This window comes from Canis lupus, chromosome 7 (genome assembly GCF_011100685.1).
Source record: "Canis lupus familiaris isolate Mischka breed German Shepherd chromosome 7, alternate assembly UU_Cfam_GSD_1.0, whole genome shotgun sequence".
Lineage (NCBI taxonomy): Eukaryota > Metazoa > Chordata > Mammalia > Carnivora > Canidae > Canis > Canis lupus.
In genome coordinates this window covers 45,999,409-46,026,227 of record NC_049228.1, presented here as the reverse complement: position 1 = coordinate 46,026,227, position 26,819 = coordinate 45,999,409, and the positions used below count along the sequence as shown (strand labels likewise).

At 43.3% G+C, this 26,819-nt stretch overlaps 1 protein-coding gene across 2 annotated transcripts in view; it reads left to right on the top strand.

The window, feature by feature from the left end:
* The window catches only part of SETBP1 (SET binding protein 1), a 357,622-nt gene extending 334,496 nt beyond the window's left edge, over positions 1–23,126 (top strand). For both annotated transcript variants that reach the window (XM_038543391.1, XM_038543392.1), the window contains exon 6: positions 22,507–23,126. In XM_038543391.1, the coding sequence (XP_038399319.1) occupies positions 22,507–23,126 (620 nt within the window). The remainder of the gene's footprint in view (positions 1–22,506) is intronic.
* The last annotated feature ends 3,693 nt before the right edge of the window (positions 23,127–26,819 follow it).

Sequence of the window (26,819 nt, the reverse complement as noted above, 5' to 3'; positions counted from 1 at the left end):
CAGCTCCCTGGCTCACAGGGGTTGGGAGTCAATAATCAGAGTTTCTCTGAAGCCTTGATTCATGTACCCCATGATATCACGAAATCTTCAATAGTCACCAGACTCCTCACTGGCAGTTGATAAAATATAAACTCCTTATTCAGACATCCCAGATGCTCTGCCTTCCTTGGCTCCCCACATAATCTCCCACCAGTGCCTGCACCAACGCCCCTGCATGCTATCCCTCCTGGCAAGAAAGCAAGCCTTGGACGTAGCTTAACACCTTTCTTTGAGGACAGCCTTCCTTGACTCCTGCCCACATCCTACAGACCTTCAAGGTCCAGCATCCCCTGAAGGCACACAGCACCCAGGGTCTCACCTGGGTAGGTGTTTGCTACCTACCCAGAGACTACAGAACTGTCCCCTGTTAACTTCTTCTCACAACGAAACTGTACAGACCTCAGGGGTGGAATCCATGATTTAGGTGCTTGCTATCTTCGTGGCACACAGGAGGGTCCATTGTGGAATTCATGCACTGGTAAATGTTAAGCATGTTGTAGTGTTTAGAAATGCCTATTACAATTGGAACCCCAGGAAGAGACTCATTATTGATATTCACTCTACACTCATCTTCTCACTAAGCAGGTTGCTTTGAACAAAGAACTCAACTGGTCTTCATACCTACCTCCTTGATGGAAATTACTGGTAATTAGAAAATGTGCCTGATTGAAACTATAGAAGGAAATATTTGGAGTGACATTTCCCAAACTGAGTTCTGCAAGACATTAGTAGGTGTCTTGTGATAAAAGGTATTTGCATAGTTAAGAGAGTACGGGGAATGCTGCTTTATACCCGCTTCCTTCCCACAGGGCTTCTCAGAGCCTTGAATTGACTAGTGTGTGCACTGTGATGTTCCAGGAAAGAGAGACACAGAATTTTACAATCGTATCTGACCACAGAACCCATTTTTCTGGCCCTAGCTCTTAACATCTCTTGGAAATGCTATTCTCTCCTCAGCCTTTTGGGAAATCTTGCTTAGAAGGGATGGGAGAGTCTCTCAGATGTGATTGTGAATCTACCCATCTTTCATGTGCTAGGCATGAAGTGAGAATTTCTTGGTGGAAATGCCAGGTAAACGATGCCTGCAATGAGAACAGGGAGAGGTCAGAGGGAAGGTCGTGGGTGAGTGAGGGAGAAGCTACCCTGAGACTTGACCCAAGGATGGTAGAGCCTTTGCGAGAGGGTGTCCAGGCAGAGGGAGCAAAGTGGACATGGTCCTGGATGTGGGAGCTGGTGCCAAGCCCAGAACTCCACTTGGCTGGAGTGAAAGCTTTGGGTTGGAGTCCACGCTATCCACCCAGATAATTACTTATCCAACCTTGTTGGTTAAGCTCTGGAAAGCTCCGTTTATGGATTTAGAAATTAGCCTGTATATTTCTGCCTTTGCTTGCCAAGCACAGATATTTCCCAGGGGCAAAAGACAGGTGGTCCCCCATTTCTTCCCCTCAGCTCTTTCTATTCAGAGTGAGAAAGTGCATTCTTTGGACCCCATGCTTTCACAGGCTCCCCTCCTCAATTTGCATCCAGTCATTTACAAGTAGGCCAAACAGGCTTAGAAACAGGTGAGTATTAAACTTTTAAACCTGCTTCTCTGGTAATCAGAGCTGAGCCAAAGCTCTCCTGTTTCAGGATGCAGGAATGGGCTGTTTATTTTTGGCAGTGCTAAAATGAGACCCTCATGAGAATTTCAGATTTGGTCCATTTCCGGGTCTCAGGCTGCTAAGCAGAACTTTTGGGAGAACACAAGCCAGAGATCTCTCCAGGTGCTGGAGGCCAGACCTTCCTTAGATTCCGCTTCCCACAGATACATGGCTTCCCACAAACCTAAGAGAGTTAGGGTCACACAGTCTGGGCTCGTGTCCAACACCCTGTTTCATATGTGATTCACACGTGATTGCTCCTGAGATTCAGAAACTGCCCTGAGGTCATGCAATTGGGTTGGAACCCAAACTTCTTGATTTATTGCCTGATTTCCAGTGGATTCTCCCTTCTGTCATGGGCCCAACATGAGCAAAGGCAGGTTTCTTTCTCCCTAATTATGGATTCCTACTTCTTTTAGGGAATAGCAAGTGAAACTCCTCTTTTGATGCTTTAACCATAGGCAGACATACAGTAGAAAGTTAGTAAGCAGTATCTTGGTTTGATTTCATTCAATTGTGTGCTTGTGCATTAGTCATAGATATTTCTGCTGAGACAATTCACTTCATTTTTGTTTTATTTAGGGTCTCTTTTTCATCTTTCGCTATAAGCAAGGTAATTTGGAAGTACTTCTGGTCTGTTTTCAATAGGTCATCATTTCTACAGAGTGGTTTTGAAGACCCAGACAAGTGCAAAGTGGGGGAAAAGAGGAAAAGAGCATAAAACTAAGTGTCTTAGAAAGCAAAATTAATTTAAGAAGTCATGTCTAGAGATACAAAATGTACTGAAAGAATTCAAGTAATTAGAAATTCCTTTCCTTTTCAAGTAATGAATGCTAATGTATCTGGTATGCCCCCTGACACATAGTAGATGCTCAATAATTAATCACTGAGTGTAATGAATCATGGTGAAACAGTAGCTGTGTGCTTATACAGCACCAGACATGGTGGCAGACATCTGAGAAAAACATGCTTCATCATGGGAATTAACCATCAAATGGGAAACATTTGATGGACATGTGGTAGGCTGTTGGTAAATACTTGCCAAATAATCAGGCTAGAGTCCTCACAGTATTTTTTTAAATAGGTGATCTTTGGTCAAAAAACAAACAAAACATTCTCTACCTTATTTTATAAACATTATAACATGGAAGAAATGGATGTGGGTCAGAGGTTGAAAACATGTCTTTTCTAGCTTGAGTGTAGATATATGGAGGGGCAGGTGGATGGGTAGGGTGTGTGTGTGTGTGTGTGTGTGTGTGTGTGTGTGTTTTGTTTAAGGCAATTTTTTAGCTTCTCAGAGTCTGGGAAGCATGCTGATTATAAAGTTATTGATTTCGAGGAAGAGGCAGAGGATGAGCTGCAGGAGAGGGAGGCCAGACGGAGAACATGTCAGTTTGTGAGCTACTGGGAGGGAGGGATGACCATGGCTGCCACCGGTGCTCAAGCAGGTCAGCCTTCGTGATCAAACTGCTCAATAGCTATCGATCAGCCACAGTCCCTGGCCACAGAGCTGGGTCTGATTCAAGGGAGCACTGCATCATCATTGTGAATAATTAGGGCTAATGCAGTAAAGGCTTCAATAAAGTTTGTTTAAAGTGATGCATAATTTGAAATAACTTCTATTGTTCTGTCCCAATCATGATTTAATAACCATATCAGATAATCCATACCTGAATAAGTCAGGCTAATTTCTCTGCTCTCCTACATATTGAACTAACTTCTCAGGAAGGTCATGCAACGTGAAGAGAATTTGTGATTTCATTACTGAAATGTGCCCCTTACCTTTGTGTTTAAGATGAGGCTACATTATTAAATAGATTAAAAATTCTTTAGGAACTCAGTAAAACCTCAAGGAAACAAAACCTCTACAGTTCTGCACCTGAAAGTCAGAACACACACACACACACACACACACACAGTCAGAACACACACACACACACACACACACACACACACACACACACCCTCAATATCCTCTCATCTTAAATTCAAGGAGAAAAAAAAAGACATGTATCAGGGTTGCTATCACCAAATCTCAACTGCTCAAGGCGTGGCCCAGCGAGAGGTAACAGCTGGAGGTAGGTAAGCATAGCTCATAGTTTGTATCTGTTTTGTATCAAGGCTAATCCATTATTCTCTAAAACTATATGATCTGCCTTGACTACAACTACCAGAGCCTATGGGTAAGTGGAAATACTAGGTGGAAGGATGGGTAAAATAGGTGAAGGGATTAAGCAGTGCACTTGCTGTGATATATGGAAGTGTTGAATCACTAACTTGTACCACTGAAACTAATATTATATCATATGTTAACTAACTGGAATTTAAGTAAAAACTTAAGAAATAATAATAATAAAATAAATAAAGGACAAAATACTAAATAAATTTCACAAGCATATTGGACATTTGGCTTCTGAAGGCAGAGACTGGTATTAGGTAAACCATTTAATAATGAACCAAACTCAGCCCCGTCAAACTGACAAATACCTGTAATCAAGATGCAATACCTTAAGCTTGAAAAATCACCTTCCCAAATAAAAGAATAAATTCTTAATTCTAATGGAATTAAAAAGAAATCCAGTATTCTAGTAGCTGGAGCAAAATAATCATGAAAATTGCTTCTGGCCCCCAAACTGTAGCATGCCTGATTTTTCAATTAACCAACTGCCATTTATGGAGAGGGGCCCAGAATAAAGAAATCATATTCAGGTGCAAAAAGCAATGAATTCTTTTGCAATAAGAATTGTAAAAATTATTTGTTTTCTTTGCTTTGTGCTCATGTGGAATCATCATTTGATGCTCCTAACTAAAATAGTGTACCAATTCAGCCAAAAGTCTTGTCTTTCAAACCAAAATAGAGCAAATAAATGTACAAATTAGTAGGATTTGGGACATCCAAGGGCTGTAAGTGTAGAAATTGAAGAAGTCTTCAAATTGTAAAATAAATTTCTACAAGGCCAGATTAATCACTTAAAATATACAGTAGAAAACCTTCAGAAAAGATCTAGCAAAAATAAAGCTTTAGTTTAAAAATGAATTGTTGAAGTTGCCTGAAATGTGCTGCCTACAAACCCATGTTAGAAGCAGCACAGAATGACTCTGCCTAGAGAGCTCCCCTCCCCTTGGCTCTGGGCCACGAAGAGACCCAGTAAAGTTGGAAGCTTCTGTGCTTCCCTGAAGCTCTCATCGCATCAAAGGCCTTCTGAGAAACCCCCCAAACTTCTTTTTATTTTTGCCCAAAAAGGAGGAAATAAGCTCTTTTCTGATTGCATATGGACATCCTAGAGCAACTGAGCTGTCCCATGGCCACAGCTATAAATATCCCAGAGAAACCCCAAACACTCCAGAATCTAGCCCCTGCCTTCTGCTCCAACCACAACTCCTTAGAAATGTTAATAACCAGAAATGTTAATAATGTTGATGACTATGGAATTCCACAGTCAGAGTGTGATTTTCAAAAAAAAAAAAAACCTTAAAACTCACGTCAAAAATTCATTCAACTCTTTGACAAAGAAACCAACATGGTGGTAAAGCTGATTCAAAGAAGAATTAGTTGGACAGGATGTTGTAGGAGCATAAGCAATGGAGAAAGACCATCAAGCGAGATTGCTCAGTTCATGTCCTAATGGGCCATGAGCCATAACCTCTGGGCTTTTCTACCAGTCAGAAATCATTTACATATTTTCTGAGCAAAAATCTTCAAGTTAAGATATTCCCTGGCAGAGTCTGAGCCTGCCATCCATAGTGAGTAGCAAATCCAACAAAAGTGCATTGCCCCAGATAATTAATCCTGGGGCAGCCCGGTAAAATGATACACTAGGAACCTGAAAAGACGTGCACCCTAACATTTGCCTTGGTTCTACGTTTTGACCCAGTTTTCTTTACACCACACCCGGGCCGTGCACTGCTGTACTTGAATGCATGTGTTCTTGCTTCAGATCCTCCACACTGAGATCTCAAGGCTGCACTTAGGCTTTGCCTGAACTTGGTCCTCAGTGCTCATATCTGTAAAATGGGGGAAAGCATACTACCTGGTGCAGAGGATTGTAGTGAGGAATAGATGGGATAGTCCTTGTGAACATCTCTGCAGAGTGCCTGGTGCACAGCAACAGGTTAGTAAATGAGCCCTGTTGTAACCACCGCTATGTTTGCTATTGCTATTGCCATCAGGTGTTTTCTGTGCTGAAATGTTCTCTCTCCCTCACCCATCCTTCAAGGCGTGTAAGTGGCTAAGTCATGATTATCTTTCAAGACTCAGTATGGTGCCTTCAACTCTAAGAAGGCTTTCCTCCTGGCCACTTGGAGAACCACCTCCCGGCCAAGTTGGATGCCACATCCTCTGTCCTCCATAGTTCCCTTATTATAAGCCCCTTGATGAATTAGCCCTACACTTAATATGGTGTCTGTGCTCCTGCCTGTGTCCCATGCTGGACCATCCCTTTCCCTATTGTCAGATCTTATTCAACTTTAAAACCCCAGCACCTAGTACCCAGGTGGGTAAACAATAGATAATCATTAAATATTAGTCAAAATGAACTGAACAACAACCGTTTGTTTGCTGCATAAAACCATCTGGTGTAGGAAAACACATACGTTAGCATTATAGTCCTTCGAGTTGAGAGGCGATGAGTTGCCTTTACTTCCCATATCAGTACCAGAAACAGCAAACCATCCTACGAATGTTCAACATTCGTAGCCAGAAGTGGCTACCTGAAAGAGACTCCAGGGCCTCCAGAATCTTGTGTTCAGTAATGGCAGACCAGCTCCCAGCTAATCCACCAGGATGTTCTCAAGGGGAGGGTATTTTTGAGTCAAAGAATCAGCCTCTGTGGCACAGAAGTGCAGTACATGGGTGTGTGTTTATTCAGAGAAGAGAAGGAGGAACCTGTGCACGCGGCTCCCTTCACTCGGCTCTTCTCTGGTATGTGGGGGATGAGCCCGGCTATCACCCACTCACCCATTCCGTCGATCGAACGCTAGGCTATAATTTAATTATTTTATATATAAGAGTCTTGCATTGTGGCCAGAGTATTGGTTTCCCCAAGAGCAGCGATTGTATTTCCTATTTCAGTTTTATCCTCTTTGATGAGGATCGAGTCTCTCATAAATTCCCAGAGCCTTGTGTTATGCAGGGATGAAAATAAGGGAAGCAAAACCAGGCTGTTAAGCAACTCATAATCATATTTGGGTGTCAAGAAACTTGTACAGTTGCTGGGTGCATAGTAAATCCTCAATAAACATGTCTGGACTTGATTTAACTTTTTTTCCCCTCCAGAGTTGAGATTTTAGGAAAGACAGAAGGTGTAATAACAGGTTTGAAAGTGCTATGTCTGTGAGGAATTTAACTCAATTTATCTTCTCTGAAAGCTTCGTACAGATTACGCTCCCAACCACCTCTTGCCACAGTCAGACCCTCTTAAAAATAGAGTAATGATAATAATACATTTTATCTTCTTCCCGGTGATGGTATCATTCCCACCTCCATTGAAGCCCAGTGGGAGGTTTGGCTGTGAGGCATCACACGCAGGGGGAGTCAGGTGCGATTATTGTAATGAGGACTCCACGCTCCACGAAATGTGGGAAAGAAAACCTCCCATACGTGAAGCGATTTCTATTAAGATACTCATTTTATATCAAATATTCAAGCTCCTCTTTATAAATCGGAGAGAATGAAAAGACATTCTACTAGGGGGAGATTTTATGTGGCCAGGAACGAAAGGGCGCAAATATTTTATGATCAGTTTTGAGATGAAAGTGATGTGCCTGCCTCATTCGCTGGCTCTTTCCGTTTCCATGGGTCTAATTAGATTGTTGGTTTAATGGTGGCGAGATAATTTAGTGGCCACTAAAAGCAACTGTATTCATGTGGGGGGTGGGGGGCAGACAGTGCGATGGGTTTCCTGTAATTAATGGAGAGTTTTTTGACAAACTTCTTGGTTCCAGTGAAGTTGGCATACTGTGCCCTGCTGTTGGAAAAGGAGGCAAGGTCTTTCCTGCTCATTGCTGTGGAAATGGCCTCGGGCAATGAGGAACAACTGTGTAATGACTGTCATTAAGAATGATCTTTAGTGGTCCAGGCAGGCTATAGTCAGTCTACAACAGAGACAGAGGGGGTGGGGGGATAAGGAGAAAGGAGGCAGTGAGGGAAAGCAGAGTAAGGATGATCAGACAGACAGACAGCAGGCCCAGCTATCACTCACCCATCAGCCCTCTCCATTCCACCTCTGGGAGCTACTTGAATAATCCCACATCATCCTCCCAGGGCATCTCCTTCTCTTGTTGATTAAACTGGAGTCGACCAGACGAGACTGGGTTAGACCAGCCCCAAAGAGCCCTCTGCCAACCCCTCCGTGGCAGACAGAGATGAGGAAATGGAGTCCAGATAAATGAACTGAACTACAAGCCTCACCTGTGGGGAAGTTTAGGAAATCTAGCCACCACATAGTTATGTGGTGGGAAATGGGTTTGGAATTCAAGGGCCAGGTTCTTGTACAGCTTTGAGGGGCTTAACTCATTCTTTCCCTTAGGTAAGTCGCTGAGTCCTCCTGAGACTTCTGAGTCTCAGTTTCCCCATCCCTGAAATGGGAAAAGTAATTTCTTCCTCGTAGGCAGTGGTAAGAAAGAAAGAGCAGATGAGAACACCAATCACATACTCAAAACAATGTATCACTGTGCCATGGCCCTGTCCTGCGAAGAATGAAGTCATGCCGTGTCATGATTTAATCATGTTAAGTCATAATTTAGTTGTGTTATGACTCAGATCATAACATCCGTTAACTATCTTTAGAAGTTTTATACTCACTCCCTACTCCAAATAGCCTTATCTCAGGGCACAGTCAAAGCCCCCCTGACCTGTGAGGATATTAAATGCTGTATCAAGTTCATCTTCCTGGAACTTCTATAAGGCTTCATTACAATTGTCAAATAACGTTTAAGTACCTGCCACGCTGATACCTACAGGTATAAGATTAGCCCCTGCCCTATGGAACCTTCATACTATTTGGGAAGGCCTGATTCCAAAACATGAGATGACCAACTAATATTAACAAGTGAATGGACTGAATAATAATCTCAGATGCTAACAGAGATGTCATCGAGTAATTGATAAGTTATTAATTTCCAACCAAATGATGCTGGGGAACTCAAGGGAGAGAGTAAAATGATCTGGGAAGAGAAGAGCTGAAAGAGCATCGTGGGGCTGGATTGAATTAAATAAGCAGAAAGGGTAGGTTTACAACATCTCGAGTTGGGAGCATACGTGGAGATGATGACAGTGAGCCTGGAAGAGAGGATGGGCATCAGAATATGGAGTACTTGAAATTCTAGAATGAGGCACAGTGACCCTTGTGAGCGGCAGTGATGACCAATAGCTATCTGCAGTTGTAATTTGTTTGATTGGCCTACGGGGGGGGGGATGCTGGTTGTGGGGGATAATAATTTTTAATTAATTTGTAAACATCAGAAGATTTGCCTGATAATTAAGATTTCTGGCTTTTTGAAACTCAGACCATCTGATGACTTTGGGCTCAGAGTCCTACCCGGCAATAATTGACTGATAGAGAATAACAGCGGCCCCATTAGGAGCACCGTATTCTCTTTCATTTCTCATCCCACCCCACGGCCACCCCCATCCTCCCTCAGGGTCCTGACCGACTTCACTCATGATACTGGCAGCCTGGCCCCCGATAGGGAATCACCAAAGGCATCTGAACTAGAGTGACAGGATCAAAACAATGCACAGGGACGCCTAATCTAGCAGAAGTAGCATGAGTAGTCTGTAGTAACATCTTGTGTTATTTAACTATGGAATTCGGAGGTTGGAAGAGGCCTTTGAGATTGTGAAATTGAGAGAGATTTGGCACTGTAATGCAGTCAACAATAGAAAAGTAACAGGGAAACCCAGGCTTTCTTACTCTCTCTTTAGTTCCCTGTCTTCTTTGCTTCCTAAAGGAACTTTGGGACGAAAGTGGTTTGGAAGTAGGACAGCCCTTGCTTGAAGGCCAAGTCCATCACTTCAAAGATGGGCACCCCCAGGGAAAACCATTTAACCTCCAAAGTTCCCATTCTCATCTCTGTATGACAGAGGTAGTAATGTCCTCATGCAGTTGCAATTACAATTAAATGAGGAAACGTGACATACTGCAGCCCGCCACAGGGGCTCCAAAAAAAGGGTTTCTTCCCCTTTACTTTAGTTTCATATGACGGCAGGAACGCTACCTGGCATGGTCTCACCTGTAGAGTCTATGGTGTGATACAAAGTAGATGTTACTGAAGTAAATGTTGAATGATCCACAACCCAGCACACCCACCACCCCCCACCCCCAGCAAAGAATGAAAGTCCTTGTTGACCTCCACCTCCCACCCCTACCCAGGACTCCTAAAACATGACAGCTATTACTTAAATGTCCTTTGTAACTCACTCTGTTGGTGTGTTTTACGAGATCTGCTTTAGAAAGGAGCATGGGGAGGGAACTCCAGCTGCTTTCACCTCTCTCAGAGCTTCCACTTGTTGAATCCTCTTCCCCAGCAATTGTTTCATGTTTCCTTGATACCTCTTTCAACTCAGAGACCAGATAACCTTCATGCAATAATGAAGAAACACACTTTTCTGCTACCAATGCGCAGTTTCCAAAGACAGGGAGAATGTTAACTAATGGAGGGATTTCAACTGTTCATTGATCCCAGTGATGTCTGAACATCCTGTGTGGCCTGGACCCGAGGCTTGCCCTGCGAAGACCTGAGCTCAGAACAAAAGAGAGTAAGCCCGATGATACCTTTCAGTTCCGCAGGGGATGCAGGCCAGCCTCATGCAGCGTTCCTAGGTGGCTAGGTATAGTTCCAAAGCTCAAAAACACCCCTCCAAGGTATTCTCTTGGCCTCCAAAACCCAAAGGTATTTTGAGAGAACTTTCCTTACTTTGAAATCCAGGTTGGTTAGTGCCTGAATAGCCACAGTCCTGGTCTTTGTCTCATGCGTGATGCCAGAGTTAAGTGATTTGGGCTTTACATATGGAAAGTTCATTTTGTTGTGTAATTAATGGGAAGCAGACTTTGGGAAGCTGATGATCCAGGCCCTTATTTATATGAGAGCATATGTCTATGTTTTGTTTATGACTCACTCTCTTACTCCACGCATTGTAACTTGGGTTTGTTTACACTAACTTTTCCTAGAATCCAAGCCACATGGTATATGAGCCAATAATTTATGGTCTCTAAAAGGGAAAGATGATGAATGAGCTTTTTCCTCTTAAATTGTCAAATCTTAAACTGAGGAAGAAGTATTTGCTGCCTTGAGTCTGTCCAAGATTATATTAAAAAAAAAAAAAAAGGTAATTCCAAAACTTAAAACACACACACACACACACACACACACACACTCACTCTACTGGCATAGCGCTCAGAACTTGAATGTATAGATATTTGCCAAGAAAACATATGACCACTCCCCCACATTATACCATGTAATTCTGATCCAAATGTTCAGGAATGAGAAGACCACTTATCCTCTCTGTTCCTGTCTGTCTGTCTCTTTGTCCCTTGCCCCAATGTTTTTGATGTTAGATAATAAGTAACATATAATGTGTACATGTCTCCCTTTCTCAGGGGCCCCATAGTTTAGTCAACCTCTTGGCTTAAATGTTCAAGCTGCTTTTCTTAAAGGCACTTAGTAAATTCCAAACTTATTTTTGGCATTGAATCTCCATTTCACCTATGGAGTGGTTTGGATATCAATCTATATACTTCACAGTACTTCCATGTTTTGGGTCATAGCTAGGTACTGCAAACAGTTAATGATGCTCTGAGGACAGTAGGGAACAGCTGAAATATGTGAAGATCTAATTTAATTTACAGTGATTTGGATCCCCTTCAATAAATCCTTTCATATTTCACACACAGCCTTTACAAAATAGACAGTAAGTGTTGGTGTAGGTCAAGTCACGTAGATTGATTTCAATTCAAGTAAGTCAGCTGAGCTCCGTGCTGGTCACAGGGAGGCAGGAGGCACGGAACTGAGTGTCTAGCACAGAGCCTGGCACGGGATGGGCTCAGCCAGTGCTTCTTCCAAGAATGAATAAGAATGGATAAGGCATGGTCCTTGTTCCTTAAAACACAGTGTAAAAGGAGAGAGAAATGCAGATGAATCCCATAATCTTAACACAGGACAGACTATGCTGTCAGAAGAGATGCTGTCAGAGAGATACAAGCCATGTAGAGGGGACCAAAAAGATTAATATTGAAATGAGAGTCCTCAGTGGCTTTTACAAGAGTATCTAATTAAACTGAATTCCAGCAGATATTGGAAAGCACTAGACACACACTGAGTATTGTTTTGTCTTTTTTTTTTTTTCTTTCCTTTTCTCTTCTCACTAAGGCAGGGGAATTGCCTCTGGATAAAAGAAAAATGTAAGACTCCCTCCTCCCTCCCCCAATCCAACATCAGATGCAATATCCTCTCTGACAGAAATAATAGAGTTGGGCACACACCTGTAGGCAATGCAAAGTCATTGTTTCTGTGACACATCCATCATCTGCTAACCAGACAGACACAAAAATATGTGAAAGTCTCAAGCAATGGGTATACATCCCTTGTTGTTTTTATGAAAATACAGGGCTATTTTGTTGGGTAAATTGCCATTTTTTTCCTTGAAAAACCTCAATAAAGAGAAAAACAATAGCATGCATTTTAAGTCACTTGAATCTTGCCCAGAAGGAGTTAAAGGGACAGTCCTTAACTTTGAGGGTATTCAAACCCTCTGGAAATTCTACAAATCTGGGCAGTCTTTGAGAAAACAAAATTAAGATTCAAAACTTTTCATGACAGACTAGAACACTGGACTAAAACCAATAAAATTAAACTTTGCAAATTTAAATAGAAAGCTTGTATTTAAGCTCAAAAACCAATTCCACATAGCAATGCCCAGGTCTGGTGGCAGTTGATGTGAAAGCAATTGAGGGAGTTAATTGAGCTTCTATTTAATAGGACCCAACAGTGTGATGTTGCTGGGGGTTGGGGGGACTTTGCAGGTTTATTTATTTATTTATTTATTTATTTATTTTGTAGCTCTCATTTACAGAAGTATAGTGCCTTGATCAAAGAAATTAATCAACCCAATCTTTCTGCATAATCATTTCATACTTGGAAAATCAGTTCAATTCCAGGCACCAAAATTTAAGATGAGATTTGGCAGATGCTGAAATCTTCAGAGGAACATGATCAAAATGGAATATAGTCTAGAATTCATTTCATATGAAACACAGATGAAGAAAGTGAGATGTCTTACCTGGAACAGAGAAGACTTGGAGGTGTATGGCTTTTTTTCTTTTTTTTTTTTAAAGAGGATTATATTTTTTTAGTAAGGGTCTTGCCAAGAAGTCAAGATATTTGTCTGGAAGCACAGAATTGAGGGGTGAAAAGTCTAGACTAGAACCTTATTCTCATAATGTCCCAGGCAATATGTTTTCTATCAGGTCGTAAATAACAAGCCTGAGTATTTAAGTAAACAAATGCAATTATTAAAAGCAAAAAGAAAATAAAGCATGGATTACCTACCATTTGATGGAATTCTTAGAGCTCTAGCATGGGCAAATTTTATCTGAGCCTAAATATTAAAAATGTGAACATTTTCATAAGATCCATAAGATCCTGTCTGTTGCAGGATTCTTTGTTCTTCCCTGTTTTTTTCTTTCTTTGTTTTTTTTTTTTTTCAAAATTTAAAAGAGAAAAATCTCTCACCATCAAGTACGAACACACATCTACAATAATTGGTGTATTATATAAGGGATGGTATTTATGGTTAAGGATACAGTTATGCCACGTTTGAGAGGAAAGAAAAAAGAAATATAAAGAGCCCTTTGAGAGGGTGCGACCACCCCCGCCGTGTGACCACCTGGCGTGCTGTGAGACTCAGCAGATGTAGCGTCAAACTTTCTGGCGTTAACTGCATTTCTCTCCAGCCTCTCAACTTGTCTAGTCAGTCTGCTGGGGCTTGAGCCACATGCAACAGACAAAAGCCAAAGTTAATTGAAAGAAACAGAGTAGCCTAAGTGGCCCTCAGATTCCTGTTTCAGAGTTGCCACCACTCACAATTCTCTCTGTGCCAAAAACCAAGAAGCCGCTGTGGCCCTTCTCAAGCATCATCCCCAGAAAGACTCCCCGCTTTGAAAGACTCTTCCGTGGACCCACTGGGGGTAGTTTCTACTAGTGAATACGTGGCGCAGTGCACCTGAGTGGACAGAGCCAGGCGCCTCTGCTGCCCTGATCTCCGAGTCCCTCCCTTCACCCAGCTCTCTCAGGCCTCCTGGTTACTTCTCCTAGAGGCTTCCTGAGCGAACTCACTGGGTTCTTGCTCAGAGCAGGTTCTCTCTGGACATAAGTGACCACCCACTGTATCTGTCCAAAGCCACAAGTGGTTTCCCCAACACTCAGCTCATGAAATGACTGGCGTAGTTCTCCCGTGCTTAGAGAAGTTGAGGATTCTGAAAACCTAGGCAGCAGGACCTCAGAAGGCCTGCAACAAGCTCTGTTGTAGAAGCTCTCCGTGGAGAGGACACTCTTCGGATTACATGTGATTCAGTTAAAGCTGCTCTAGGGAATATAAAGATTAACGATATCCAGGCTTTGATCTCTAGGAGTTTATGTATGAAATAATCCAGCAAGAAATATTAAGCAAGCATCTATTATGAAAAAGGCACTGTGCTCTTTGTCAGTTGGGGTATGAAGAGGAGCATATGCCGTGTCTTCCAGAAGCTTTAAGGCTTCTTACACCACTGTGCCCTCAAAGAAAGTTAAAAATCTCTGAGTATTAAATACTGGGTCAATAAACTCCTCGGGAGTTTAGGAAAAGAAAGGACAATTTCAAAGCAGCCCCAGTTTTTGATCATGTGGTAATATCAGTAACATAATTTGGAACAGTTACCCCATGCAAATAAATATTCAGAATATATGCACTCATCTTTTAAAATATACATCTTAAAAGGTTGAGATAAAGCTGAAATCATATTGTTAAAATGATTTTAAATTTCATCTTTGTATTATGAATGAAACGAAAATACGTTCACTATCATCAAAATTTTAGTCATTTTAATATTTCTAATAATGTTTTAGGAGAGCCAATTGAATGAGTTCGAATACTTCTTTTGGAAAACCTTGGATCTTTTATTAACACTTGTGATAGAGCAATTTGAAGCTCTGATTCCAAAATCTCTTTGTTTCAATACTTGTTAGAAGATGTTGTAGGTTAAAAGGATATTTCACATAAACATACATGCAAAAGGATTTTGCTTAAATCAGAGTACTATTTTTTTTCAATCTCATTCATCAATTAAGCAAAAGTTATTGTTGAAATTTGGCTAACCAACTTCCTTAACAATCAGATGGTCCTGCATATCAAAAGGCATTGCATTTTTTAATGAGTTCAAATCTCTGAAACTCTGCATTTGGAAGTTTACTCTGTTTACAGGATTTTTTTAATTTGCCGACCTAAGGGGTTTTATATGTTACAATACATCGTTTCAGCAACAAAATTGCCAAACAGTGGAAACATTTTCAATCAGTTTTCAAAAATGCTGCCTCTAGTATGAGTTTCTTCCTAAAAGCAGTTACATTCTTGCCCATTTTGCCCTAATGAGACATTAAGTTTGTTTGTGTTTCTTACTGACAGCCCATTGACAGCACAGAAAAGGTGAGAACATTTAGAACCCTTGTCTTTTATATCCAAGAAATTGCCAAAATTCATCTCTGAAAATGGCAATTCTTACACAGTTTGCTAAGGGAAACCAGTAAAACTCTGCATGGCATATAACTTATTTCATGGATATTCCTGATCTTATTTCAAAGTATTTTTTTTTTCTTTTTAAAGACCTTGATTTCCTAAAATGAATCAGGAGGGCTGACCTACCGTAGCGTTTTGAATGTGGGACGTGGCAACAACCCAGAGGTAATAAACTGATGGGATGCCTGTCAACCCTTTAAATAAATGTGGCCTCTCCTTCTCATGGGTACCTCCTGCCCAACTGTGACAGGTGACACACCATCTGATTTACAGTCCAAATAAGGACATCACAGTTGCTCCAAATATTCAGCATTAGAATACTTAACTTAGCTCTTATTTTTTAGAGAAAATATAAATAAAAATATTTTTTAAAAACTATTAATATGTTTTTCCGATAGCCGAGGAGATAGTCTCTTCCATGGGGAATGTGCACTCCACTAGGAAGTGGCTGAATGAAGAAGTGATGGGGGCTGGAGAGGCACAGAAGGTATGGCCAGTATGGGCAGGGCTGCAGAGGCAGGAGAGTGTGAGGCAAGTTCCTGAACCCCTAATGCCAATAATGCCTCCCAGAAAATCTAGGGGAGGCACCCTGGTGGCTCTTGCCTCTTCAGAGTTCCCCATGTAAACATGCACCCCACATACTTCATTTCTCCATCAGCCAAAAGGCCCACTTCCCCTCCAACCATCACTGGTCCGGGGAGAATGTGAAGTAAGAGCAAAACAAAACCAGAGTCCCCCAAGCCATTGCTGCCAAGATAAGTTCCTTCACAATAAAGCCCCAAAGTAGAAGCTGTCCCGCAAGAATCAAGCAGGTACTGTGCTTCCAACAAGCTAGTCACATTTCCGGAGAAACCCCAAACTGTATTAAGATGACTTGAAAAACAGAATGGAAACACCTTTATAGTGTGACAAATCTCCCACATCTGCTAACTCTTAATTCTAAATTACAGTTTTGAAACTGGAAAGCAGTACTTTAGCACTTAGGCTGATGACCAGCAGCTACTCAGATGTGCCCTGCCTTGCAGAGGCCTCACCAGCAGAGGCCATGTGCCATCTTTTTTTAAAAGAGCCTTTAAGGCCGGGATTCTATATGGTTAAATTCTAAGGAAAAAGGAAGAACGTGTGCATGCCAAGGCAAGTTGCTTCATACATCCCATTAAAAAAATAAAAGGCAGCATTAGGAAAATAAGAGATCATTACTGAGTTAAGTACAAAGTTAAAAAAAAAGAAAAAAAACACGATTCCATGGGAGAGCATTAAACAAGTGAATTCCCTTGAGTTTGTATTTGCTGAGCATGTACCGTATACCAGGTCATGTACCGCTGTGTGAATGGACCTGTACTGGGGACTCTGGGAGTGCAAAGGAAAGACGCGGCTTTTGCCTTGGAAGGATCTTAACTTGGATCCCCATCCAGTGTGGTTCATTCTGCTCTCTGCCTTAACTGAGGGAAGATAGTGTTCCAGTCCTTTCCACCCTGGAAGGCAACTCCAGACAGTTCAGAAATCCCCAGTACTACCCACTCCACCCCCCGGCCAGGGGGATATTTCAACAGCAAGAAACACTCTAATCAATCTAGAGATGAATTTACTCCCCTCTCTGATGTACCCCAAACTTTCTTGTAAACTAGGGTGTGTCTTGCACATGCAAAACAAAGTAGCACTTTGCACAAAGTAGCAAACCGTTAGCACTTATTTGAGGGGACCTTTCTGTATAACTGAAGCCTTGTTAACCTTTGTCTGCCTCACAGTGCCTGCCTTGTGTCCACAAAGTCAGAATGCAAAACATAGTGCTAAGTCTAGCCTTTGATTATCATAAAAGATGTAACAAAATCAACAAATGCTGATGAGCCAATCTTTTGATAATGGGAAGAGAAAGATAGAAAAGCTAGATCTAGGCCCCAAAACCACATCAACCATTTGTATGACGATTTTAAATACAGAGAAAGGTCTAGAAGATGATTTGCTCTGCAGTTACGAAGACATGAATTTTCATTTTGCCCTGGCCACTCATAATTATTTTCTAAAACTAACAAAGAACAGGCAAGATATGGGACCATTAGAAGAAGGAGAGCAAATATGGAATCAATCTTTACTGCAAGAGCCCAGAAATTACTGTCTAATAATGAAACAATTTGAAGAGAGAAAAATCTGAAAACATTTAGAGGGACAATGAAATCATAAGCAATAAGGAGAAAGATTTGTGAATATCATACCCTGCCAAGTCCAAAGTCCTCCCCCCTCCACCACTAGGGTTTCAAAATCATTAGAGGGAATAAATGTTGTAGAAAGCCACCTCACATTTGGGGAGGCGATTGATAATGAGAAAAGGAAAGAATGACAGCAATCTTTAAATCTAGAAGGGAATTTTGAGAGCACCTAGTCTGACTATCGAACACAACAGATGAAGAAAAAGAGATCCGGAGGGGCTAAGAGGTTCATCCTCGTTCCAACTGGTTTCCAGCTGCCCTGCACTCTTCTGTGCTCCATACGCAGGGGTAACAAACCTGAGCTGAAATATATGGATTATACATATAAGGACAGAATAAAATTCAGATATTCATTAGCTGTGAACCCCTCCCCCAAAGTTATTAATGTAAAAAAGAAAGAGGGAAATTAAGTATTAACACCTGATGGCCTCAATGGAGATTGGGTCCTGATATGTTCATTCAGTTGATCACAGCATAAAACCCAGATCTCTCATTCCTTCTCCCATCCCATTAAGCCAGGAGGGCAGCTCCCAGCAGGAATTTTCTAGGGGATGATGCATGCCTTTCACTGAAGGACATTTCTTATCCTTATCAAAAAGTATTTAGGTGCGATAGAGCCCAAGAGAGTGAAAACCAGAACATCCGACAGTCCTAAGATTCTAAGACAGACATTTTATTGCCGCCTACCGTTTATGGGTTTTTAACCATGTATTTATGGGATTACCGAATATACACCAATGTAGGCAGGATAGCATAATAAACCTCTGTGTATCTGTCACTCAGCCTCAACAATATCAATTCACTCTTATTTCATCAGTACTTCTACTTAATTCCTCCCTTCCTGGTTATTCTGAAGCTGATCCCAGATGATACCATGTGACTCCATCTATAATATTTCAGCAAATCTTTCTAAAAGATTGGTGCTTTAAAAAAAAAAGTATCATAATGCAATTATCACACCTAAGAAAATAAACAGTAGTTAAATAAGATCATGAGGTGCCCAGACAGTATTCATATTTCCAAGAATTCAAGAAATACCTCTTTTGACAAGTTTGTTTAAATTGGCCCCAAAATATGGTCATTTTAGCTCTTACGTCTCTTTTAATTTACAGTTCCACTCCCTCCCCTGCCTTTCTCTCTTTGCATCTTACTTGTTAAAGGCACAGGTGTTTTGCCCAGAGTCTCCCACGTACGTCTGTGTTTTACTGAATGAACCTGGTGTACCTCTCTGTTTCTTGCTGGCCGGGACTAAAGCTGAGCTGCCCTACGGTTTGGTAGCCATAGCCACATGGAGCGAGTTAAATTAAGAATGCATTTTCTCAGTCACATTAGCCACACTTCAGGTGCTTCATAGCCACGTGTGGCTGGGGGCTACCAAATGGGGCAGCACAGACAGAGAACATTTCCACCACCATAGGAAATTCTACTGGCCAGCACTCCTCTAGAGGCTTACTGAAGTGCCACGGCGTAGCTTTGGATAGAAGAAAGCATGAAATCTCATCCAGCTAGTCTCTGGCTCACAATTGAGCTTCTGTATTATAGTTTCTTAAACCTCCACACCTGGACATTGAAATCGAAATCAAAATTCAAGGGATCTGTATGCTTTTAAAGTTTTATAACTAGTATATTTACAAGTACTTTTTTTTTTACTTTTGTTATTCAACACCTTTTTTCATTTTTAAAGATTTAACCACGTTGATACACTATGTGTGGCTTCTTCCTCTTGACATAGGTATAATATTCCATTGTTTGAATATCACGATTGATTATCTCTTTAACATTGAGATTGTTTTCAGTCTTCTGAGCTTCAAGGAACATCCTTATACATCCTCGGCCTCCTGTTACAAATGAGTAAAGGAGGCAGCCTGGCCAGCAGTCTCTGGGGCATTGAGCAAAGCTCATCTTCTGTCTCGTGCTCACTGCCCAGCTGCCCTCCAATAGGGTTAGATGAGTCTACACTCCCTCCCACCAACAGTGCATTCAAGGGTCCCCATTTCCTTACAGCATCGCCAGCATTAGGTGGTTTTCAGCCTGGTAATTTTTCCTAATATGGCTTCATGCACATGCAATAAAAGTATAAATACGACCATGGGATGGGATGGGAATGGAGAAGGGAGCACTAACTTAGCTGACTCTGTAATATTTTCTTTCTTTAAAAAAATAATGTTTAGGGGGCACCTGGGTGGCTCAATGGTTGAGCATCTGCCTTCGGCTCGAGTTGTGATCTCGGGGTCCTGGGATCAAGACCCACATCAGGCTCCCCACGGGGAGCCTGCTTCTCCCTCTGCCTGCGACTCTGCCTCTCTCTCTGGGTCTCTCATGAATAAATAAATAAAATCTTAAAAAATAAAATAAAAATAAAATGTTAATGTATCTATGGTGTAAGCGAATGGTGGGTGCAAAGGAGTTGGTAATGATATTTTTCGTACCATTTGGTACGTTTACACTACTCAGAGGTAACTTATTTCATAATCATTTTTCAGTGCCAAAGTTTAATACAATATTGTGCAGCATATAACAAATTACCGAATATGGTATTATCTATGAGGTTCCTTTTTTGGTTTGTTTTTTGGCACCTGATGCTCAAAAGAAAACCCTGAGAGAGACAAGCACTGGCTATGCCCAATGAACTGCAGCTCATAGAGTTCCCCGCTCAAGGTTTACTCAGTCAAATATTGCCAGCTAATTGCCTAAAATGTCTTACTTTCTACCTGTATGCTATATTATACATCACCCAAAGATGATATAAGAGAACGCGAAGGTAAGCTGCAAATGGAATTTGTATTTGGAATAATGCCAGAGGTCTTACGGAACACTTTTGACTCATTCTCATTTACTCATCAAGTGTGTGGACGAGGTAGATTGCCTAGCTCGGACACAGAGGCCTGTTAGCTCTTACTGTCACTATACCTGCAGTGGTTACTCTAAAAATCCAAACTTAGATCTCTTTTAGAGAAGACTGTGACTAGAAGGCAGCAATGATTAGTGTGATTCATCAGTCCAAAAACAATTTTTAAATCTTGTCCGTGTGAAAGGCACCCTGCTGCGCTCTGTGAGGGACGTAAAAAATGGACAAAAATTGGTCCCTGCATCTGAGAACTTACAATCGAACAATGTTTTTCTTTCACAACACTAACTACAAACATTTTATTTTTGTACTCAGAAGCTCACTCTGGCTTTGTTCTATTTTGATCTTTATAACTTATTTTAAAGATTGTTCAGTAGTTATTCATCGCTCAGTAAGACTTACAATGACCTTGGGCCAAAAGCAGTAACACTCTGACCTGTCCTGTGGAACTCAGAGCTTCCCAGTCCATAAAGCTAGTGGCGTAAATAACTTCAAATAATCCCCTCCCGGAGGTCTGTGTCAGGCACAGCCTGGGAGAGGAAGAGGGGAAAGCAGGGGAAAGGAATAAAGTGGGAGTGCCCAAGAATAAGCGAGAGTGGGATCCATGTTTTCAGCATTTTGTTCCTTATTTCCCTTGAGAGATTTATTCCACTTCTCTGCTGGTTGAAAAAACATGGAATAACAAACACACCATGATGCTAAAGTGAAACACATTTCCTTGTGGCCTCATAATGTGTAGTAGAGCCAGCGTCTTCTCCATGGGCATCGTTGGGGTGGAGCATCCAGGATGTATCACAGCAGGAAAAAATGAAGTGAGGACACATTTCTTAAGTTCATAAAAAGGGAGGGGCCAGTGTGAAGATGGGGCAGCAGAGTGTGTGTGAGGGCCCGTGTATGTGTGTGTGTGTTTGCACGTGTGTGTATATACGTGGATGTACATATGTGCCTACTCAGGAACAGCACAGGGAGAAAGAATGACCCAACGGAGGGAAGGTCTGCTACGTCTTGAGCTTCCAAATGTCCAGACTTCCCAATCAAGCAGTTCTGAAGCCATTTAGTGGTGGCAGGACTGGGGACTTCCAGAGACTATAAGTTTGACTCCGACGATGCAGGTGCCTCTGGCCACTGGGACATGAAAAAGGCTCTTTGCAAACAACAAACAGCCCAGTAGCAGGAGTGTAAATGATTCAGAAAGGGCTAGCTGATTTCCCTTGAGGTTTCCAGGGGTTAAACTGGTAAAGAAGGAGTTGGTCAGCTGGACACCACCGGGAAACTTGACAAGTGCAGACCATCGGGGGCAACAATTAGGTGGTGTAATCCCACATAGAGTGTCCCAGAGGATAACCCTCCCTTCCGTCAGTGGAGGAGGGTTAGAGATAAGTAGGTTCAGTCACCCACACATTCCTGGTGAGGTCAAGGCATCTCTTTTTTGAGGTTGGTAGTACACACGAATGAACTGGACTGCTGTTAAAAAGGACTGTTTGTCATTTTTTTTTTTTTTCCAATTTGGCTTCTTCTACAAAAAGCGAAAGCATAACCTAATCCTAAATTGAATCAGATCAAATGTCAAAGGGCTGAATAAGAAATAAAAGTTATAATAGGGAAAGGTAATGGAAACATTGATTCTGACATTGACCTCCAGGGTAGATCTTCCTACGTGATGCCGGCCTCGGTTTCTAAGTCTTAAAAAACGGAAACCAGGGTATTTCACAGAACCGTTGTGAAGATCAGAGTGGCGTACCCAGCAAGGCCGCGAACCCGTAAGTCCTTCAACCGGTGTTTGTCTTTTACCACTCTCCACCTTCGAGGCGGAAAGGGCAAGAGTAGACAGCGGGCCCGGTCCAGAGCCCTCACCGCCGCGGGCAGCGCGGGTGGTCCGCGCGCAGGCACGGGCGCAGGCACAGGCGCAGGCACAGGCACAGGCACAGGCGCAGGCCCAGGCCGGGCTTGGGGCAGGCAGCGTGCCTCTGGCGCTCACTGTCCTCTCTTCCCCTCCCGCAGCCAGCTCCTCCCTGAAGAAGCGATTCAAGCGGCGCGAGATCGAGGCCATCCAGTGCGAGGTGCGCAAGATGTGCAACTACACCAAGATCCTGTCCACCAAGAAGAACCTGGACCACGTGAACAAGATCCTGAAGGCCAAGCGGCTGCAGAGACAATCAAAGACGGGCAACAACTTCGTCAAGAAGAGGAGGGGCCGTCCCCGCAAGCAGCCCACCCAGTTCGACGAGGACTCCAGGGACCAAATGCCGGTGCTGGAAAAATGCATCGACCTGCCCAGCAAGCGCGGGCAGAAGCCGAGCCTGAGCCCGCTCGCGCTGGAGCCGGCGGCCGCCCAGGACACGATCATGGCCACCATCGAGGCGGTCATCCACATGGCGCGGGAGGCGCCGCCCCTGCCCCCGCCCCCGCCGCCCCTGCCCCCGCCGCCGCCGCCGCCGCCGCCGCCGCCCCCGCCGCTGCCCAAGGCGCCCCGCGGAGGAGGCAAGCGGAAACACAAACCCCCGCCTGCGGCGCAGCCCCCGCAGCAGCCGCCCCCGCAGCCGCCGCTGCCCGCGGAGGAGGAGGTGAAGGCCAAGCGGCAGAGGAAGTCCCGAGGCAGCGAGAGCGAGGGCCTCCCCTAGGGTGGGTGCGGGCGTCCCGACCCGGCGCCGGGGGGACCCGCACGCCGGCCGTGCCGTGAGCCGGGGCGGGGGCCGCCCCCCGCGCCGCAGGGACGCCGACGCCCTCCTCTCGGGACGCCCTCCCGGGGTCGAGCCCTCCGGAGCCCTCGGGAGGGCCGAGCAGGGGGCCGCCCGCCCGCCGGAGCCGCCCGTCCGCGCCCCACCGCGGCCCCGACCGCGCGCGCGGCGGCTGGACCCTCCGCGGGGGAGGAGACAGCGGGCGGCGCGCCCCCGGCCCCCGGCCCCGGCCCCCGCCCGCCCGCCCGCCCGCGCCCCGAGCGCGCGCCGGCCAGGAAAATGGAAAGGGAAGCATCCTCAATTAGGAAACATTCCAAGGGGAGGAAAAGCTGCAGATTTCTCGACTGGCTTTGTTGTAACCCATTTCCGTGTCATTGCTTTTTGCCTTTTAGTTTGGTTTTCCGAGCTCGGCTCTAGGCTTTGGGGCACCAACATCATCTTCAGGTGACCTGAATCTTTCCGTTAACCATACAGTTGCTCAGATGGATTCGTCATCAGAAGGTGGAGTTCTAGTGATAGGCAACCGTAGACATGCGTCCAGATCCTTCCGTACGCCTGCCTCCTCTGTACCACACACGGATACTTAGCGTAGTCTGTTCCTCCTAGTTTTCCTTGTCCCGTTGTACTTCCACATACCTTTTCATTAACTTACTTGCTGCCTTCTTTTCCTTGGTACACACCGGAATAATGTAGGCTTTTTGCGTGTTGTTCATGTTCACCCTTGGCATGCTGTCCCAAGGAACTTGGCTTTGAATCCCAATCATTGTAAGACAGATACTCAGTATTGATAAAGCCTTTTTAATAAGTGATTTCGAGCAGCCGAGGATATGTTGGCCGGGGTGTCAACCAGGTTATTTTTATACTTAAAACATATCAGCAGAGAATAGGCAGACGAAAATGGTTTTAATAATCCACAGCAAATGGAATAACTGACAAATCACCAAAAATGGAAACCCCAGACCCACCAGAAAGACAAACGTCTAGCAATGCCTTGGTATGTGAATTCTCATACAAATAACTATCATAGGTCGTTGAAAAAAAGCAAACAAAAAGACAATAAAGTAAGTCCATTATCCCTTGATGATTATTTCTTAAAAGCAAACGGGAGTAAGTGTTCTTATCTGAAAAAAAAAAAAAAAAAGAAAGAAAGAAAGGAAAGAAAATGCTCAAAGGGTATCGCCACTCCAATTGTATCAAGCCACCTTGGACAAAGTATCCAAATTGTGGTTGCCTTAATAAACTAAAACATTTTTGTACATAATGTAATTATAAAACTATCAGTCTGCATGGATGCAAACTGTGTGTGACAAATCGTCTTTTAAATGGTCAATTTCAACTGTACATTTCTCATCCAAGTTGTACTCTAGCCATCGGTTTAGCGTGGACAGATATTCCATCTCTATCACCCATTTCCACAACTCAAGTAAAACATGTTAAGAAGACTCAGAATGAATATGAAGTTATTCCATTGCCGTAGATGTTTTTCTAAAAGTCAGATGTGGAAATTTCAAATAAGTATTTTCAATTTCCTCCCTTCCTCCTCCCCTTACCTTCCCCAAGACATCAAACACCTGGCATGGTAGATTATAAAAAGAGAGACACTGAGAGACAGAATTCAATTTTCTAATGGGAATTAGAGTATCTGGTTTACCTCCAAATTAAGTTGCTTTACAGGAAGTTGGGACTGGCTGGAAATTGTATTACCACTTCAGAACACAACACCCCTTTCCTTAGAGAGAGATGGATTTTTGTTGGGAACGCAGGAGAATAAGGGATGGGGTATCTATGGGAGTAAATTTTAAAATCCCAAGTTAATATGCTCGCAAACATCACTGCTCTGTCATGGCACCAACAATTGGTTGGAATTACCCACAGAGTCATCCTATTCTGCACTGTCACCTTGGACTTAACATCGTTTGCCACCCACTAGGTCAGTCACATTTAATCCTAGCAATATGTAAGTTTAAAGAAATGCGTTCTCCTGTACTTTAAAGCTTATATCATAGATACTTCCATTTGTGACCTAGGTGGACCTTTGGCATTTCACACAAGTCGAACAGCAAAATCAAACCAGCCACTTTCAATTTGCCATTCCCAAGCCATGTCTGAGTGGTTCCGAAGTCACCGGAGAGGAAGATTTAAATTAGCCCCGCTCACCCCACCATTGCTATGAAAGAGCAACCATTTTCATTCCAATTAAACCCATAAAGGGATTTCTCTCCTGTCGGACTTTGAAAATCATGTCCTTCATTCTTTTCTTTTGCCCTTCCTCCTTCTGGTGGTGGAGTACCATTTCCCCAACCAAGTCTGTGAGTGGTCGAAATCTCCCTGCAGAAAAGAATGAGCTGGCACTCTCTAAGCTTCTTAATGTAGGACCCAAACCCTAATTGACGTTAACCTCTATTTGGAGAGAAATTTCAAATAACTTAAGGATACATTAGAATTTCCAAACCAATGTAAAGTATTCCAGGAGGGATACAGCAGGCTTGTCGCTTCTATGTAAATTCAATTCTACAGTTGTCATGTGAGTTAAATTCAAATCCTCTACACTTATGACCCCTAAGAATAGACTAGAAAACTGCAGAGGACCCAGAGTGAGACCTGCTGAATAGCCCATGGAAGGTGGAAGCAAGTCCTGGCACCTGCCAGCTTCCTCTCTCACTTGCCCAGCTCTACTTCAGAGTCACGTTATTTTTTCTTATACCTTCCATTCCTCATCTCCTTGGTACAACCATTTCTTTATTCTCTAACTAACGCCTTTCCACCAGCCTCTCCTCTCCTGTCCAGGCTGAACACTGGGCCAGTCTAGTTTCACCTCTCAGTGGCTCAGACCCAGGATGAGAACCCAGCAATCTTGACCCAGATCGAGGAGTCTCTAGCCAGTCAATACTGACATCCGGGGCTCTATTTTCATTTAGAGGTGATGTCATTTGGGATGCAGGGGACTCCATAAACACCCCCACAAGTTATTTCATGAGCAATCTCTTGGGTTTTGTTGTGCCCCCCCGCCCCCCGCCCTGGAATACTTTCCTTCAGCAAGCAGGTATGAACCCACTCTTAGGGAGTCTGATCAAGGGTGAGCAAAGGATGAAATCGAGATGAAAAACCCTCCTTGAAGGTGATGATGGGTCTCTGATCCACCTTCCTAAGTGGCCAAGGAGCCACTTGCTTTTCAATCCCTCATCTCAAATGAAAGATACCGAAGTCTAACTTCGTCTAATAGCATGGCTCTGACTACTACCCAAGGAAGATAGGTCAAAAGAAAGGAGAGCATGTCAGGAGCTGGTGTGTGACTTGGCAGGACCGGGACTCAACAGCCACTGACAGCCCAGAGTAGGTGACTAAGGGCTGACAGAGGATTAGCATGCTAACTTGGCTGCTGTCCGGAGTGGGAGGCCATGTTCGATGGCAGTCGGAATTTGTGTTCTGCACATTGCTGGCTCTATAAATATGATAAGCAAGTGGTGACAGAATTATAGTATAAGGTGATGTACTACATGCAGATCATAAAGGATTTGGTTTTTAGTACTTTAGTAGAAAATCCCACTCCTACAGCTTATTACCCAATAATATCCAGATAATGAGTTTTTTGGAGAATATTTTTTCCCTACCACTAGGAAGATTTACCTGGGAACT